The sequence below is a fragment of the Arachis stenosperma genome, chromosome 1 (assembly GCF_014773155.1).
Source record: "Arachis stenosperma cultivar V10309 chromosome 1, arast.V10309.gnm1.PFL2, whole genome shotgun sequence".
In the NCBI taxonomy this organism is placed as follows: domain Eukaryota; kingdom Viridiplantae; phylum Streptophyta; class Magnoliopsida; order Fabales; family Fabaceae; genus Arachis; species Arachis stenosperma.
The window spans coordinates 45,800,150-45,812,886 of record NC_080377.1 but is presented as its reverse complement, the minus strand read 5'-3'; the positions used below and the strand labels follow the sequence as shown (position 1 = coordinate 45,812,886).

The window sequence follows — 12,737 nt, the reverse complement described above, 5'->3', positions numbered from 1 at the left end:
CCAGAGGAGTAATGGAGCTGAACCACATGGATGTATTGTTAGCTCAAAATAAGATGATCACCAAGCAGCTAGCAGATCTTACCAAGAAGGTGGAGGAAAACCAAGTTGCAGCAGCCATCACTTCATCGTCAGCTCAAGAAGGAGCGAACATAGGAGAAGAAGGTGACTGGGAGCAAGCCAACTATGTTGGAAACTCACCTAGACAAGTCCATGATTCATACTCCAAAACTTACAACTCTGGATGGAGAAATCACCCCAACTTCGGGTGGGAAAACCAACAAGACCAAGGGCAAGATCAGAGATGCCACAACCTCAATTCCAACAACAATGCAACTCATCAACACACCTCACAGAGATCCTACCAACATCCATCTAACCACCCTTCTCAACCACCTAATCTCAACCCATCATCAATAACCGAGGAAAGATTATCAAAGATTGAGGCTCTACTCGAAAATCTATGCAAGGAAATTCAAGATAGTAAGGCTTTCCGGGAAGAAGTGCAATCCAACATGGAGAATCAAGATGCTGCCATCAAGAAACTGGAAACACAGATTGAATTCTTATTCAAGCAAGCCCCTGGACACAACAATTGCAGCAATATTAACTCAATACCAAAGGAGGAATGTCAAGCCATCACCCTCAGAAGTGGGAAGGAATTGAAGGAGACCCACAAGAAACCACCAGAGAAGAAATTGGATGAAGAAAACAAGGGACATGAGGAAGCTCAAACCTCAACCCCTAAGTCACATCAAGAAGGAGAAGCGCTCAAACCATGCCTCTCAAAGGCTCCATACCCCCAGCAACTGCAATTAAAGAAGAGGGGAGAGGACAACCAATTCTCAAGATTCTTGGAAATCTTTAAGAAACTACAAATAAACATACCCTTTGCTGAAGCAATAGAGCAAATGCCACTCTATGCCAAGTTCTTGAAGGAATTGATGACCAAAAAGAGAAGCTGGAAGAACAATGAGACTGTAGTACTCACGGAAGAATGCAGTGTCATCATCCAACACAAATTGCCCCAGAAATTGAAGGATCCTGGGAGTTTTCAAATTCCTTGTATCATTGGAGAAATCACTGTGGAAAAGGCTTTATGTGATCTAGGAGCCAGCATAAATCTAATGTCTCTAGCAATGATGAAAAAAATGAAGATTGAAGAAGCCAAACCAACAAAAATGGCCCTGCAACTAGCAGACAGATCATTCAAATTTCCCCATGGGATAGTAGAAAATTTATTGGTGAAGGTGGGAGACTTCATCTTTCCAGCAGATTTCGTGGTATTAGACATGGAGGAAGGAGCTAAGACTTCCATCATCCTGGGAAGGCCATTTTTAGCCACTGTCGGAGCCATTATTGATGTCCAAAAGGGTGAACTTGTCCTTAGATTACACGAGGGGAAAATGACATTCAATGTGTTTAAGGCCATGAGTTACCCACACAACTCATTGGAAGAATGTATGAGGTTGGACTCCGTAGAAGCCTTGGTACAAGAAACTCTTGAAGAAGAACTTGAAGCATCAACAGAAGAAGAATTAGCAGCAAGCGAAGAAGTTGCAGCCGCTAAAATACATGTTCATGGCATGCTAGAAGAAAAGGAGGAAAGAAAAGAAGTGCCCAAACTGGAGCTTAAAGCACTGCCAACCACTCTCAAGTATGCATACTTGGGAGAAAATAAAAGTTATCCAGTGATCATAAATTCAGCCCTCAGCCAAGAACAAGAGGAAGAGTTGCTTCAAGTCTTACAAAAGCATAAGGATGCCATTGGATGGACACTTGCTGACTTGAAAGGAATCAGTTCAGCCATATGCATGCATAAGATACTCTTGAAAGAAGGTGCCAAACCTTCCATTCAGCCCTAAAGAAGGTTAAATCCAGCAATGAAGGAAGTAGTGCAGAAAGAAGTTATGAAGTTATGGCAGGGAGGAGTAATCTATCCAATTTCAGATAGCCAATGGGTCAGTCCAGTTCAAGTGGTTCCCAAGAAAGGAGGAATCACTATGGTGCCCAACGAAAGGAATGAGCTAATCCCTACAAGAACCATCACAAGCTGGAGAATGTGTATTGACTACAGGAAGCTCAATGAAGCCACAAAAAAAGATCATTTCCCACTTCCCTTCATGGATCAAATGTTGGAAAGACTTGCGGGACATGCATATTATTGTTTTCTAGATGGTTATTCAGGATATAACCAAATAGTGGTTGATCCAAGAGACCAAGAGAAAACATCATTCACCTGCCCATATGGAGTGTTTGCCTAGATGCACATGCCATTTGGGCTATGTAATGCACCCGCAACTTTTCAACGCTGCATGCTCTCCATCTTTTCAGATATGATAGAGAAGTTCATTGAAGTTTTCATGGATGACTTCTCAGTATTTGGAGATTCCTTCCCTAATTGCCTAAACCATCTTGCCTTGGTATTGAAAAGATGTCAAGAAACCAATTTAGTCTTGAACTGGGAAAAATGTCATTTCATGGTGACAGAGGGAATAGTTCTTGGCCATAAAGTTTCTAATCAAGGCATTGAGGTAGACAGAGCTAAGGTGGAGCTAATTGAAAAGTTACCTCCACCAAGTGATGTCAAGGAAATTAGGAGTTTTTTGGGACATGCTGGCTTCTACAAAAGGTTTATTAAAGATTTTTCAAAGATAGCCAAGCCCTTAAGCAATCTCCTGATGTCTGATACACCATTTATTTTTAATGAGAAATGCATGCTAGCATTTGAAAACTTGAAAAAGAGGCTATCCTCAGCTCCTCTCATCACCCACCTGATTGGAATTTACCATTCAAACTGATGTGTGATGCATCTGATTTTGCAGTTGGGGCAGTGTTAGGGTAGAGAAAAGAAAATTTGGTGCATGTCATATACTATGCCAGCAAGGCCCTTATGATACTCAAAGGAATTATACCACTACCGAAAAAGAGTTGCTGGCAATAGTTTTTGCATTTGACAAATTTAGATTATATCTTATTGGCTCTAAAGTTATTGTTTTCACTGATCACACAGCACTTAAATATCTATTTGCCAAACAAGAGTCAAAACCAAGACTAATCAGATGGATCTTATTATTGCAGGAGTTCACATTGAAATTAGAGACAAAAAGGGTGTGGAGAACAAAGTGGCAGACCATCTATCCAGAATCCCTTGTGAAAAGGATGATGCCCATGATACAAGTGTAAATGAATTCTTCCCAGATGAGCAGCTAATGATGATTCATAAAGCACCTTGGTTTGCGGATATTGCCAATTTTAAAGCAGCCGGTGACTTACCCCCTAGAATCAACAAATATCAAAGAAGGAAACTCACCAATGATGCCAAGTATTTCATTTTGGATGAACCCTATCTCTTTAAGAAATGCTCAGATGGAATCCTTAGAAGGTGCATCTCAGAAGAAGAAGGACGAAGGGTCCTGTGGAGTTGCCATAGTGCTAGTTATGGAGGTCACTTTTGAGGAGAAAGAACTGCTGCAAAGGTACTGCAATGTGGGTTCTTCTAGCCCACTATCTTCAAAGATGCTAAGGAATTGGTGAGAAGCTGCAACGAATGCCAAAGGGCTGGTAACCTGCCCAAGAGAAATGAGATGCCACAGCAATACATTCTAGAACTTGAACTGTTTGATGTATGGGGAATCAATTTCATGGGACCATTCCCACCCTCATATTCAAACAAGTTTATCTTGGTGGCAGTAGACTATGTATCTAAGTGGGTGGAGGCAGTGGCGACCCCAACTAATGACAACAAGGTAGTCATAAACTTTCTTCGAAGGAATATCTTCACCAGGTTTGGAGTCCCACGAGCCCTCATCAGTGACGGAGGGAGCCATTTCTGCAATAGACCATTGGAAGCCCTACTCATGCGATATGGGGTGAAGCATAAGGTTGCCACACCTTATCATCCCCAAACAAGTGGGCAAACAGAGATATCTAACCGAGAGTTGAAGAGGATTCTGGAAAAGACTGTGGGGATATCAAGAAAGGACTGGGCGACGAAGCTAGATGATGCTCTTTGGGCATACAGGACAGCCTTCAAAATACCAATTGGGATGTCCCCATATCAACTGGTGTATGGTAAGGCTTGTCACTTGCCATTAGAGCTGGAGCACAAGGCCTCCTGGGCCCTTAAGACACTAAACCTAGATAGCACTGCTGCTGGTGAAAAAAGGGTCCTGCAGCTTCAAGAATTGGAAGAATTTAGATCTTAAGCCTATGAAAATACCAAGATCTATAAGGAAAAAGCAAAAAAGAGACATGATCTCAACTTGGTACCCAGAAGTTTTGAAGAAGGACAACATGTGCTTCTCTACAACTCTAGACTGAAACTCTTTCCTGGGAAACTCAAATCAAGATGGTCGGGACCCTTTCTAGTCACAAAAGTCTCACCTTAAGGACACATAGAAATAATGGAAGAAGGCTCAAAGAGAAGATTCACTGTGAATGGACAAAGACTCAAACACTACTTGGGCAGCATGGGGGAGACCCCCAAACAGAAGTATAACCTCAACTAAGGAAAGAATCGTCGAGCTAGCGACGCTAAAAAAAGCGCTTTGTTGGGAGGCAACCCAACCTGAGGTAATTCTCTTTTCATAAGTATTTCAATAAAAATTTCAAGTTGGATTCTCTATAGTGTGAGGAGCTAAGTTTGGTGTTACACACAAAAAACAATTCAAGGGTGAATATAGGGCTCTAAGTTTGGTGTTCCACCAACACTCCAGCTGAAGAGTGCATTGCAACCCTTAGTGATGAAGCATTCCTCTAGCAATTAGAGAACTTACTTGACAGAGGCTTAACCTCTAAAACATAGATTATCTTTTTAGCTCATAGTTGTTTCTTAATAAAAAGCACACAAGGTTCTTACATGCATCAAATTTGTCAAGTAAGTAAAGAACTAAGTTTGGTGTTCACACACCAAGTTAAGTTCTGAAGCTCACAAGCACACATACATGCTAACCCTTTTCCAAGTGCTTGGAGAACAAGCAACTTTCAATAGTGTGCAGGAATTCAATCAATCTCAGGGAATGAGCATACCCCCATCATCCAAGGAAACAGACAGGGATGCAAATGCTAGGACGAGAATACCAAGGAAGATATCATGAGGTTGTTTCAAACCATCTCGAAATGCAGAACTCTAAGTAAAAAATGATTGAATAGAACCTGCATCTTTTACTTGTTCCTCTTTATTCACATCCAAGTGTGCTAGCTTAATGTCTCGAGTGTTCACTTTCATCTTTCTTACTTGTATGCTTGTCTCTTTAAGTTAATCAAAAAGAAAATGTTATGAAAAGAACAAGAGTGGGGTTATTTTGTGAAGTGCATTCTGAACGTTTGTGGTAGGATGATTAGTAAGCTAAGTTGGTTCACCAAATAAGGAAAGAAAGCAACTATCTATCCTAAGTCCTATGTTTAAGACACATCCTTTGAGACTAACTAAACAATAAGATCCCAATAAGAAAAGAGAAAGAGCAATAAAAGTGAAAAAGAAAGAAATACGATAAGAAACAATGCTAGGCACCAAGGGTTTCAAAATTAAGGCATGTGTCTGTGGTGTTTATGTGCAAGGGATATACTTGGATGAATAAGCTCTTAGGGGTGCCTTATCACTTGGTAACTTGGATTAACTAATCCAGGATTATCAGCTGAAAGTCTACTATCAAGAGTAACCTTTGCTACAGAACACTTAGTAACCCAAAGAGGTGCTGGACACCAAGGTCTCAAGAAAGGAAAAATAACAAATCATGTGCCTGTGGTGTGTATGTATGAGGGAAAGAGACTTGAGGAAGTAAGTCCTTAGGGGTGTCTTAACACCTAGCACCTTAAACCAACTAGTTTGGGAGTGTTGGCTGAAAGCTTATCATAAATAGTCACCCTCTTACAAAGCACTTAGCAAAAAGAAAAATAAACTTCGAAAAAGAAGGAAGGATCAATAAGAAAGAAATCTCAAAGGATGCAATCAAGAAAGTGACCAAGAAGTTGATAAAAGCTTGAAACCTAAAGGGGAGGAACCTAAGTTGCTATGCATAAAACCCCATAAACCAGGAATCCTACTTCTATTTTATCTTCTTGTTCTTTCATTTCATTCTTCTTATGCTTCAGTACTTGCTTAGGGACAAGCAAGCTTTAAGTTTGGTGTTGTGATGCCAGGACATCTAGGCCAGTTTCACTGACCTTTTCTTTACTGTTTTAGGGTAGTTTCATGCATTTTCTTAGTGAATAAGGCAAGTTTTGGATGAAAATACACTCACACCTTGATTCAAGCAACTATTGTGAACTTTGCATGATTTCATGAGAATTTTGCTAGAATTGCATGATAAATTGATGATGCATAATCTCATGACTTTGGCTAGAGCTTTGATGCAACTTTAATTGCTTGATTTCAGGGCAAAGGAAGCAAGGAAGAACCACGTTAGTATTCACGTTAACCTAGTTAACGTGAACACTAACGTGGAATGGTAAAAAGCTTGCAACGTTAATGAGAAAAGTGATCACCAATAACGCCTGCGAAGCCATTCATAGCTCACGTTACTTGCCACGTTAACTAAGTTAACGTGGTTGTTAACGTAGAAGAAAAAGAGAAGTCCAACGTTAAGAGAAAACGTGAACACCAATAACGTTTTTCTCCAACGTTAGTGGTAAAAGTGAACACCACTAACGTTGAGAAACTTGGCAATGATCCACGTTAAAAGTCACGTTAACTTAGTTAACGTGAACTCTAACGTGGAAGAGAAGAGCAAAAGCCAATGTTAGTGACACTCACTTTTGTCACTAACGTTGGACCAACTAGCATTGCCTACGTTAACTTCCACGTTAAGACCATTAACGTGAAAGTTAACGTGGAGTTGAGATCAAAGAGCCAACGTTAGTGACACTCACTTTTGTCACTAACGTTGGAAGATGGCATCACTACTACGTTAAGAGCCACGTTAACTTAGTTAATGTGAGTTCTAACGTAGAGAGTTTGGGCATTTGGAGCGTTAGTGACAAAGGTGAGTGTCACTAACACTCTCGAAGGTGAGACACACCCACGTTAAGAGTCACGTTAGCTACACTAACGTGAACTCTAACGTAGGAACAAAAGGCACCAAGCAATGTTAATGGGAAAAGTGATTCCGAATAACGCTCGCGAAGGGGTATAAGCCAACGTTATTGAGAAAAGTGAGTCCCAATAACGTTGGCCAAAAATTAAGAAGGCAACGTTAGTGGTCACGTTAAGACCACTAATGTTGGAGTTAACGTGGGTACATGAGGATGGAACGTTAGTGGAAAAAGTGAATGCCACTAACGTTTTCGAACCCACAATGGCACTCAACGTTAATCTCACTAAATACCCAAGCCTAATTCATATTTCTCTGCAAGCTGGGCCCACTAAAGATGAGAACTGCTTCAACTCAAGATCCAGAGCCCACATCCAAGACTTGAAGAACTCACTAGAAGATCAAGAAGAACTCACTAGAAGATCAAGAGGAGTAGTATATATAAGAGTAATTTTGAACTATAGACAAGCTTGGCACTTTTGGGAACTACTCTCTGTATATTTACTTTTCTGCACTTTTAGCATGGAGGCTTCTTTTCTGCCATTTTTCATTCCTAGAGCTATGAACAACTAAACCCCTTTCATTGGGTTAGGGAGCTCTGTTGTAATTTGATGGATCAATTATAGTTTTCATTCTTCTTCTTCTTTCTTTTCTCTTGATCTTACTAGAAAGCTTTCGATCTTAATTCAATTGGTTAGTTGTCTTGGAAAAGAAACTCTCCATAATTGGATCTCTTTTGAGCCATGGAAAAGGGATGAGGAGATCATACTAGAAATGCTTTCTCATGTTGGACCAAATTGGGGTTTGGGCGGATATAGTGACATGTAATCCTCCCAATACTTTGATTTGGAAATACATGTGGTATAATTAGTGACCACACTTCATCTCTTCCCATGAGCAATTAAATCAAGGAATTGGGCAATTGTTCAAGCTTAGAGAGATTGGATTGCCAAGGAATTGGGATCCAATCACTTAAGATTGCCAAGGAGATCAATGAATGCATTTATTGAGGAAGAGATGAGAATGAACTTAATCCGGAGAATGCAACATCTCCTGAACCCAATGATTACCCCACTTCTGATCTTACCCATTCTCTTTACTTTCTGCCATTTATTTTCATGCTCATTACCCCAAATCCCCATCTAAGATTCTGCACTTTAATTTCTGTTATTTACTTTCCAGTCATTTAAATTTCTGCAAGTTCCCAATCTAAATTCTGTTTAGCTCAACTAGCATATTCTTCTAACTAAAGTTGCTTGACCAATCAATCCTTGTGGGATTCGACCTCACTCTATTGTGAGTTTTACTTGACGACAATTCGGTATACTTGCCAAATTCTAAGTTTGGTGTTGAATCCCTACATCCAAACTCTAAGTTTGGTGTTGGGAGTCTACAACATTGACCTTATCACCTGTGAGGCTCCATAAGAGCCCACTGTCAAGCTAGTGACATTAAAGAAGCGCTTATTGGGAGGCAACCCAATTTTTATTTTATTTTTCTTTTATTGTTCTTTTATGTTTTATTAGGTTCATGATCATGTGGAGTCACAAAATAAATACTAAAATTAAAAATAAAATCAAAAACAGTAGAAAAAAAAAAGCACACCCTGGAGGAAGGGCTTACTGGCGTTTAAACGCCAGTAAGGAGCATCTGGCTGCCGTTCAACGCCAGAACAGAGCATGGATCTGGCGTTGAACACCAAAAACACGCAACATCCTGGCGTTTAAACGCCAGGAATACACCCTGAGGAAAGCTAGCGCTGAACGCCAGAAACAAGCATGAAACTGGCGTTCAACGCCAGAAACAAGCTGCAAATGGGCGTTGAACGCCCAAAACAAGCATGGAACTGGCGTTCAATGCCAGAAACAAGCATCAATCTGGCGTTGAACGCCAGGATTGCATGCAGAGGGCATTTTACACGCCTCATTGGTGCAGGGATGATAATCCTTGACACCTCAGGATCTGTGGACCTCACATGATCATCTCAGAATCTGTGGACCCCACAGGATCCCCACCTACCTCAACTCACCTTCTCTCCTCTTCACACAATCCAATAACACTCTTCCCCAAAACCCTTCACCAATCACCACAATCTCTCTTCCCCATCACCTCTTCACCACTCACATCCATCCACTCTTCCCCATAAACCCCACCTACCTTCAAAATTCAAAAATCCCTTTTCCCACCCAACCCACCCAAGATGGCCGAACCTTAACCCCTCTCCCTCCACTATATAAACCCCTCCATTCTTCTTCCTTTTCACACAACACAACACTCTCTTCTCCTCCTTGGCCGAAACACTACCCTCTCTCCCTCTCCTATCTTCTTCTTCTTCATCTATTCTTTCTTCTCTTGCTCGAGGGTGAGCAATATTCTAAGTTTGGTGTGGTAAAAGCATTGCTTTTTTGTTTTTCCATAACCATTGATGGCACCTAAGGCCGAAGAAACCTCTAGAAAAAGGAAAGGAAAGACAAAAGCTTCCACCTCCGAGTCATGGGAGATGAAGAGATTCATCTCCAAAGCCCATCAAAACCACTTCTATGAAGTTGTGGCCAAGAAGAATGTGATCCCCGAGGTCCATTTCTAACTCAAGAAAAATGAGTACCTGGAGATCCGACATGAGATCCAAAGAAGAGGTTGGGAAGTTCTGACCAACCCCATTCAACAAGTTGAAATCTTAATGGTTCAAGAGTTCTATGCCAATGCATGGATCACTAGGAACCATGATCAAATTGTGAACCCAAATCCAAAGAATTATCTTACAATGGTTCGGGAGAAATACTTATATTTCAGTCCGAAAAATGTGAGGTTGGCATTCAACTTTCCCATGATGCAAGGAGATGCACGCCCCTACACTAGAAGGGTCAACTTTGATCAAACGTTGGACCAAGTCCTTATGGACATATGTGTGGAAGGAGCTCAATGGAAAAGAGACTCCAAAGGTAAGCCTGTTCAATTAAGAAGACTGGACCTCAAGCCTATGGCTAGAGGATGGTTGGAGTTCATCCAATGCTCCATCATCCCCACTAGCAACCGATCTGAAGTTACTGTGGATCGGGCCATCATGATTCATAGCATCATGAATGGAGAAGAAGTAGAAGTTCATGAAGTCATCTCTCTTGAATTCTACAAAATAGCCGAAAAGTCCTCCACTATGGTAAGGCTAGCTTTTCCTCATCTTATTTGCCATCTATGTTACTCAGCTGGAGTTATCATAGAAGGAGACATCCCCATTGAGGAGGATAAGCCCATCACTAAGAAGAGGATGGAGCAAACAAGAGAACCCACTCATGGATCCCAAGAGACGCATAAGGAAGCTCATCACCAAGAAATCCTGGAGATGCCTCAAGGGATGCACTTTCCTTCCAATAATTATTGGGAACAACTCAACATTTCTCTAGAAGATTTGAGTTAAAATATGGATAAATTAAGGGTGGAACATCAAGAGCACTCCATCATTCTCCATGAAATTACAGAATATCAAAGAGCAATGAGGGAGGAGCAACAAAGGCAAGGAAGAGACATAGAAGAGCTCAAGGACATCATTGGTTCTTCAAGAAGAAAGCGCCACCATCACTAAGGTGGACTCATTCGTTGTTCTTATTTCTCTATTGCCTTTTTTTCGGTTTTTATGCTATATGTTTGTTTATATTTTGTGTCTCTACTTCATGATCATTAGTATGTAGTAACTATGTCTTAAGGCTATGAATAATTCCATGAATCCTTCACCTCTCTTAAATGAAAAATGTTCCTAATTCAAAAGAACAAGAAGTACATGAGTTCCGAATTTATCCTTGAACTTAGTTTAATTATATTGATGTGGTGACAATACTTTTTGTTTTCTGAATGAATGCTTGAACAGTGCATATTTTTTATCTTGTTGTTTATGAATGTTAAAATTGTTGGCTCTTGAAAGAATGATGAACAAAGAGAAATGTTATTGATAATCTGAAAAATCATGAAATTGATTCTTGAAGAAAGAAAAAGCAGTGAATAGCAAAAGCTTGCGAAAAAAATAAGTTGCGAAAAAAAAATACAGAAAGAAAAAGAAAAAGCAAGCAGAAAAATCCAATAGCCCTTAAAATAAAAAGGCAAGGGTAAAAAGGATCCAAGGCTTTGAGCATCAATGGATAGGAGGGCGCAAGGAAATAAAATCCAGGCCTAAGCGGCTAAATCAAGCTGTCCCTAACCATGTGCTTGTGGCATGCAGGTCCAAGTGAAAAGCTTGAGACTGAGTGGTTAAAGTCATGATCCAAAGCAAAAAGAGTGTGCTTAAAAGCTCTGGACACCTCTAACAGGGGACTTTAGCAAAGCTGAGTCACAATCTGAAAAGGTTCACCCAGTCATGTGTCTGTGGCATTTATGTATCCGGTGGTAATACTGGAAAACAAAATGCTTAGGGCCACGGCCAAGACTCATAAAAGTAGCTGTGTTCAAGAATCAACATACTTAACTAGGATAATCAATAACACTATCTGAACTTCTAAGTTCCCATAGATGCCAATCATTCTAAACTTCAAAGGATAAAGTGAGATGCCAAAACTATTCAGAAGCAAAAAGCTACAAGTTCCACTCATCTAATTAGAACTAATATTCATTGATATTTTGGGATTTATAGTATATTCTCTTCTTTTTATCCTATTTGATTTTCAGTTGCTTGGGGACAAGTAACAATTTAAGTTTGGTGTTGGGATGAGCGGATAATTTATACGCTTTTGGCATTATTTTTAGATAGTTTTTAGTAGGATCTAGCTACTTTTAGGAATGTTTTTATTAGTTTTTATGTAAAATTCATATTTCTAGACTTTACTATGAGTTTGTGTGTTTTTCTGTGATTTCAGGTATTTTCTGGCTAAAATTGAAGGACCTGAGCAAAACTCTGATAAAAGGTTGTCAAAGGACTGCTTATGCTGTTAGATTCTGACCTCCCTGCACTCGAAATAGATTTTCTGGAGCTACAGAACTCCAAATGGCGCGCTCTCAACGTCATTGGAAAGTAGACATCCAGAGCTTCCAGCAATATATAATAGTCCATACTTTATTCGAGATTAGACGACGCAAATTGGCTCTCAATGCTAGTTCCATGTTGCATTCTGGAGTCAAACGCCAGAAACACGTCACGAACCAGAGTTGAACGCCAAAAACATGTTACAACGTGGCGTTCAACTCCAAGAGAAGCCTCTGCATGTATAAAGCTCAAAGCTCAGCCCAAGCATACACCAGGTGGACCCCGGAAGTGGATTTCTGCATCAATTAACTACTTCTGTAAACCCTAGTAGCTAGTCTAGTATAAATAGGACATTTTACTGTTGTATTAGACATCTTTGGATTATTTTTGGATTACCTTATGATCCTTTGATCACGTTCATGAGGGCTGGCCATTCGGCCTTGCCTGGACCACTATCACTTATGTATTTTCAATGGTGGAGTTTCTACACACCATAGATTAAGGGTGTGGAGCTCTGCTGTACTTCGAGTTTCAATGCAATTACTACTATTTTCTATACGCCTATCTGAAATTCCCACCAATGATCTACTAAGTATCTTTATCTTTATTTTATGTTTTATTTATTATTATTATTTGAAAACCAATATAACCATTTGAATCAGCCTAACTGAGGTCTACAAGATGACCATAGCTTGCTTCATACCAACAATCTCCGTGGGATTGACCCCTACTCACGTAAGGTTTATTACTTGGATGAC

The 12,737-nt window shown here is 40.2% G+C and overlaps 1 protein-coding gene across 1 annotated transcript; it reads left to right on the top strand.

Moving 5' to 3' along the window:
- The first annotated feature begins 512 nt into the window (after positions 1-512).
- LOC130979226 (uncharacterized) lies at positions 513-3,455 on the top strand. Its single transcript, XM_057902611.1, has 2 exons — positions 513-1,654; positions 3,038-3,455. Exons 1-2 carry the CDS (start codon positions 513-515, stop codon positions 3,453-3,455), a joined length of 1,560 nt encoding a protein of 519 aa, XP_057758594.1.
- Positions 3,456-12,737: the final 9,282 nt, after the last annotated feature.